Source organism: Triticum aestivum, chromosome 7D (assembly GCF_018294505.1).
Source record: "Triticum aestivum cultivar Chinese Spring chromosome 7D, IWGSC CS RefSeq v2.1, whole genome shotgun sequence".
NCBI lineage: Eukaryota > Viridiplantae > Streptophyta > Magnoliopsida > Poales > Poaceae > Triticum > Triticum aestivum.
In genome coordinates this window covers 230,461,992-230,467,279 of record NC_057814.1, presented here as the reverse complement: position 1 = coordinate 230,467,279, position 5,288 = coordinate 230,461,992, and the positions used below count along the sequence as shown (strand labels likewise).

General features: G+C 47.3%; 1 protein-coding gene across 1 annotated transcript in view; it reads right to left on the bottom strand.

Annotated features, from left to right (window-relative positions):
* The window catches only part of LOC123168999 (serrate RNA effector molecule), a 9,499-nt gene extending 7,271 nt beyond the window's left edge, over window positions 1-2,228 (bottom strand). The window contains exons 1-3 of the mRNA XM_044586861.1: window positions 1,878-2,228; window positions 1,275-1,324; window positions 381-435 (exon numbers count right to left, since the gene is read on the bottom strand). Of these exons, the coding sequence (XP_044442796.1) occupies window positions 381-435; window positions 1,275-1,324; window positions 1,878-2,110 (338 nt within the window). The 5' untranslated portion in view covers window positions 2,111-2,228. The remainder of the gene's footprint in view (window positions 1-380; window positions 436-1,274; window positions 1,325-1,877) is intronic.
* Between the last annotated feature and the right edge of the window lie 3,060 nt (window positions 2,229-5,288).

Here is a 5,288-nt window from a genome sequence, read left to right as displayed (position 1 = left end):
CAAAAAAAACTCAACATGTTCTGAAATTTGTATAATACAGAATGCAAAGCATGTACTCATAATCATTTCATTTAGCAGGTATAATTAGTCACTGATTTCATCTTAGCAGGTATAATTAGTGACTTAATAACGTCCAACGTGCATCACCAAAATGAATGGAGGTTGTTCGGAATTACGCCCTCCATTGCAGAATGTAAGGCATATTATGTGACACAAAAGTTCTATCATTAGAAAATACATTCAAATACAAAGGCAATGATATGTTTTTCTGTTACAATGAACCACATTTTATTGACCAAATCGTTGGTCGAACTTGAATCTTGGGAATCTTGGGATGTTCGGGCACGTTACATTTTTCGACGGAGGGAGAACATGCGTACCTACGGGAGTTCCCTGATCCTTCATTCCATCCACCACGTCCAGAATCATGCCAATCTATAGAATATGTTGGACGCAAACCAAAATGCACGCCATTAACAAACAATTACATCCATAAGATACTAAAGTAGACAAGAAATAATTTATGTGCCCATATGCCATTCATTTTTAAATGACTTCTCTTCATATTCTGCTACTCCCTCTGTCTGGTTTTATTAGGCCGTCGACCGGATTGGCAGGACCAAGGGACCCACGCGCTTTACAGATATCAGCAAGCGCTTTGGAAGGAAAGTAATTTAATGGCGTTAATTTACCCCAAAACTATTAGGCTAGCTAATGCCACCCAGGCCCACGCCTCGTGCACTCGGACGCTGCATGAACAATCGGAAGGGAGGGTGAACGCATGCACTGGCTGGCAGTTTCCATATCATGCACACCTCTGTCTTAATCTTTGTGCATGCTAACAGTTACCTAATTAATAGCATCGAAAACTAAACGAAGAGAGATGATCGAGACAACAGCGGCCGAATAGCGAGCCATTTCCTCGAGCGGCCTTAGAATGAAGGACGTCGCTGCGTTGCCCTCCAGCCTAATAAACCCGGACAGAGGGAGTAGATCCTAATAAAGTTTAAAAAAAGTATGCCCTGTGTTTGCTTTGGTTCATGGTCCAGTATGATGACTACATTAAGTATGGCTCGCTCATAAGTCTTGACGTAACTCACGAGGCAAATGAACTCAAGCCAGACTTTCAATCTATCTGGAACTTAAAACTACTAGTTTTAAATCCAATAGCGAACATACCATATGAATAATTATTGAATACTGCATGACCCTCCTCCAACGTACCATATGAATAATTATTGAGTACTGCATGACCCTCCTCCACTAATGCATACCTGGTGCACGATTGTTGTGTCGACCTTGGCCACCATGATCATTCCCAAACCTAGGAAATAGAAGCACAGAAATTTTAGAATCTGCAGCAGCGCTCAACAAAACTTGTAAGCACAAAAACCAGACACTGGTAGACACCCAAACAATCAGATAAATGCATCCTTTATGTTCGTTATTTTAACAAATAGCAACTCCGGGATCAAAACAAAGTGCAGCACCTAAAGCCACTTAATAAGCTCAGTCAGTGCATGAGTAGCTCAGGATTTTTATGGTGTTACTGGGATTCAGGAACTAAGAAGCAATTGCGAGACCATAACCAACCTCAACGTCTTCACTCGCTTGGAAAACCACAGTTAGAAGAAATACAGCAGCATGCCTTGGACAGGCTTGTTGCACACTGCAAATCCAGAACGCTACAACTAAATAGTTCTAACCAATACGGCGACACCAATCTAAGAGATCTCTAATCAGCAACGAACGATCTCGAGTGACAGCAACAAGCAAGGATCCAAGCAAGCTCTGATTTGTTTGGTCCGGCTACCAAGCTCGCTGAACTCCCTCCATCCCTGCCCCAACCCCGCACCAAACTTTCGAAAGGCTCTCACCTCCTGTCGTCCTGCCCGCCACCAAGACGGCGCCGGTCGAACCCACCTCCTTCTGTCCGGTGCCGCTTGTTTTGCGCCGCCGGCGGAGGGGGGCCGGGGGGAGGCGGCGGGAGCACGGGCGAGGAGCGGCCACGCTTGCGGTCGCCGCTGCCGCCGGCGGAGGAGGGGGGAGGGGGTGGGGAGGAGGAGGCCCCAGGCGCCGCGCGGCGGGGCGCATCGGCGACCTCGGCCATGGGTGGTGGGTGGGTGGCAGCGTGGCCCTAGGCTAGGCGGCTTGATCTGGAGGATCTCCCGGTTCGGGTCGTGTCGGGTCGGGAAGGGGAAGGTGCGCGAGGAGGGAGGAGAGAGGGTTGGGTGAAAAGAGGAAACGTCAAGGGAAACGAAGAAAATGTGTGATGTGTGGGACCGGTTTGACCTGTCATGCGGATGCATGTTTTTTTATATAGAAAAAAGCCATGAAAAATACTGTGATTGTATAAGAGTGATGAAGTACTCACAAAGGGTTTGTACTTCTACCAAATATTGATCGCATACCATATATATTTTCTCTAGAGATCACTTCTTCTTTATGAAAAATGGTGTTTCCAGAACAGGAGACATCTGGGGAATGCCATCACACTCGCCTCCCCTCTCTGTCGCGCCGCCGAACCACCGCCCCCACCTACTGCCATTACTGCCGCCTCCGGATCGGGATCTTCCATCCCGCCGCTACGCTTTGTGCCCACTCCTCGCCTTGGCGTTGAGAGAAAAAGGAAGCATGCGTGCGAAGCAGAGGAGGACTCCAGATCCAGTTCAAGCGCGAGCCCGGAGATGGGATCTTGGCGGTGGTGGAGGCGCATCGGAGAGCTGTCTCCACCGCCGCCATCGGGTGCATCCATATTGGTGTCGCACCCGTTGGCCCTGTGGGCGGGGACCACAGCGGAACGTGTGGAAGAGATCATGGCGAGAAGACGATGGGCGGCACCTTAGTGCTCGATGGGGAACTCACGCTCCACAATTGCACGTCTGGACATGCTACGGGAATCAAATCCGATGGCTGCCTTTCGGGAGAGATTCAAGTGGCACCAAATTGCTGCAGACATGGCTGAGCTCAAGGCAATCAAGACAGAGCGAGACTTGCTCGCGATAAAAGATCAGATCCTTCAAAGCACCTGTGCGAAGTCGAGGCAACCGAAAGATAAGCACAATCCCTCTCGCCAGTGAGAGGTCAAATTCCCGGTTGTTAGTGACAGAGGTTTGTCCGCTCTAGCCCGTGAAGTCTGTTCAGATTCATCCCGTGATCCCTTTGGATTTTTCTACTCCTGCTCTAGATGTTTGGCCACCTACCGATGTTGCGGAGACTCACTCCACTGCATGAGTGTGCGTGTGCAGTTCCATCCAGACTCCCCCTACGAGCCATCCTCCTCGCATGAGCCTGGGGCGCACGAAGATCGCGTACTACAAGCTTTTGACGTCGGAGCGTCGTGCCCAGAGGTCGCACCGTGGAGGCCAGGCCCATGCCCCGCATTACGACTGACCTTCCTCTGACCTCAGAAGAGGAGGGGGAGCCACACGCTCAAAGGAGGCAATCTTGGCGGTTGATCCAACCGGCTTTGGGTTGGAGATGGCGGGTGCCGCCGTCGATGGGGTCGACGTCATCCCCCACCCCTCGGTGGAGGAGGCACCGAAGTAGTTCTGCATATTGATGGAGGAGGATCACCTCACGATGAAGGTACATCTTGAAGCGAAGCGCGTAGACGTTATCACCCTTGCCGCCCCGGACCTCATTGCTGAAAATCATGCCATCCTCGAGTCCATAGAGGATGAGCGGGTGGTGAAGGAAATATGCCCTAGAGGCAATAATAATGTTGTCATTTTATATTTCCTTATTCATGATAAATGTTTATTATTAATGCTAGAATTGTATTGATCGGAAACCTAAATACATGTGTGAATACATAGACAGAGATTGTGTCCCTAGTGAGCCTCTACTTGACTAGCTCGTTGATCAAAGATGGTTAAGGTTTCCTAACCATGGACATGAGTTGTCATTTGATAACGGGATCACATCATTAGGAGAATGATGTGATGGACAAGACCCATCTGTTAGCTTAGCATATTGATTGTTCAGTTTTATTGCTATTGCTTTCTTCATGCCAAATACATATTCCTTCGACTATGAGAGTATGCAACTCCCGGATACCGGAGGAATGCCTTGTGTGCTATCAAATGTCACAACGTAACCGGGTGATTATAAAGATGCTCTACAGGTATCTCCAAAGGTGTTTGTTGAGTTGGCATAGATTGAGATTAGGATTTGTCACTCCGAGTTTCGGAGAGGTATCTCTGGGCCCTCTCGGCAATACACATCATAAGGAGCCTTGCAAGCAAAGTGACTAATGAGTTAGTTACAGGATGATGTATTACAGAACGAGTAAAGAGACTTGCCGGTAATGAGATTGAACTAGGTATGAAGATACCGACGATCGAATTGAAGGAAATGTTTATTTCCTTATTGAAGGAAATATTTATTTCCTTATTTCATGATAAATGTTTATTATTCGTGCTAGAATTGTATTAACCAGAAACATAATACATGTGTGAATACATAGACAAATAGAGTGTCACTAGTATGCCTCTACTTGACTAGCTCGTTGATCAAGGATGGTTAAGTTTCCTAACCATAGACATGAGTTGTCATTTGATAAACGGGATCACATCATTAGGAGAATGATGTGATTGACTTGACCCATTCCGTTAGCTTAGCACTTGATCATTGTAGTTTACTGCTATTGCTTTCTCCATGACTTATACATGTTCCTATGACTATGAGATTATGCAACTCCCGATTACTGGAGGAACACTTTGTGTGCTACCAAACGTCACAACGTAACTGGGTGATTATAAAGGTGCTCTACAGGTGTCTCCGATGGTACTTGTTGAGTTGGCATAGATCGAGACTAGGATTTGTCACTCCGATTGTCGGAGAGGTATCTCTGGGCCCTCTCGGTAATGCACATCACTATAAGCCTTGCAAGCAATGTGACTAATGAGTTAGTTGCGGGATGATGCATTACGGAACGAGTAAAGAGACTTGCCGGTAACGAGATTGGGCCAGGTATTGAGATACCGACGATCGAATCTCAGGCAAGTAACATACCGATGACAAAGGGATCAACGTATGTAGTTATGCGGTTTGACCGATAAAGATCTTCGTATAATATGTAGGAACCAATATGAGCATCCAGGTTCCGCTATTGGTTATTGACCGGAGACATGTCTCGGTCATGTCTACATAGTTCTCGAACCCGTAGGGTCCGCACGCTTAACGTTTGGTGACGATCGGTATTATGAGTTTATGTGTTTTGATGTATCGAAGATAGTTTGGAGTCCCGGATGTGATCACGGACATGACGAGGAGTCTCGAAATAG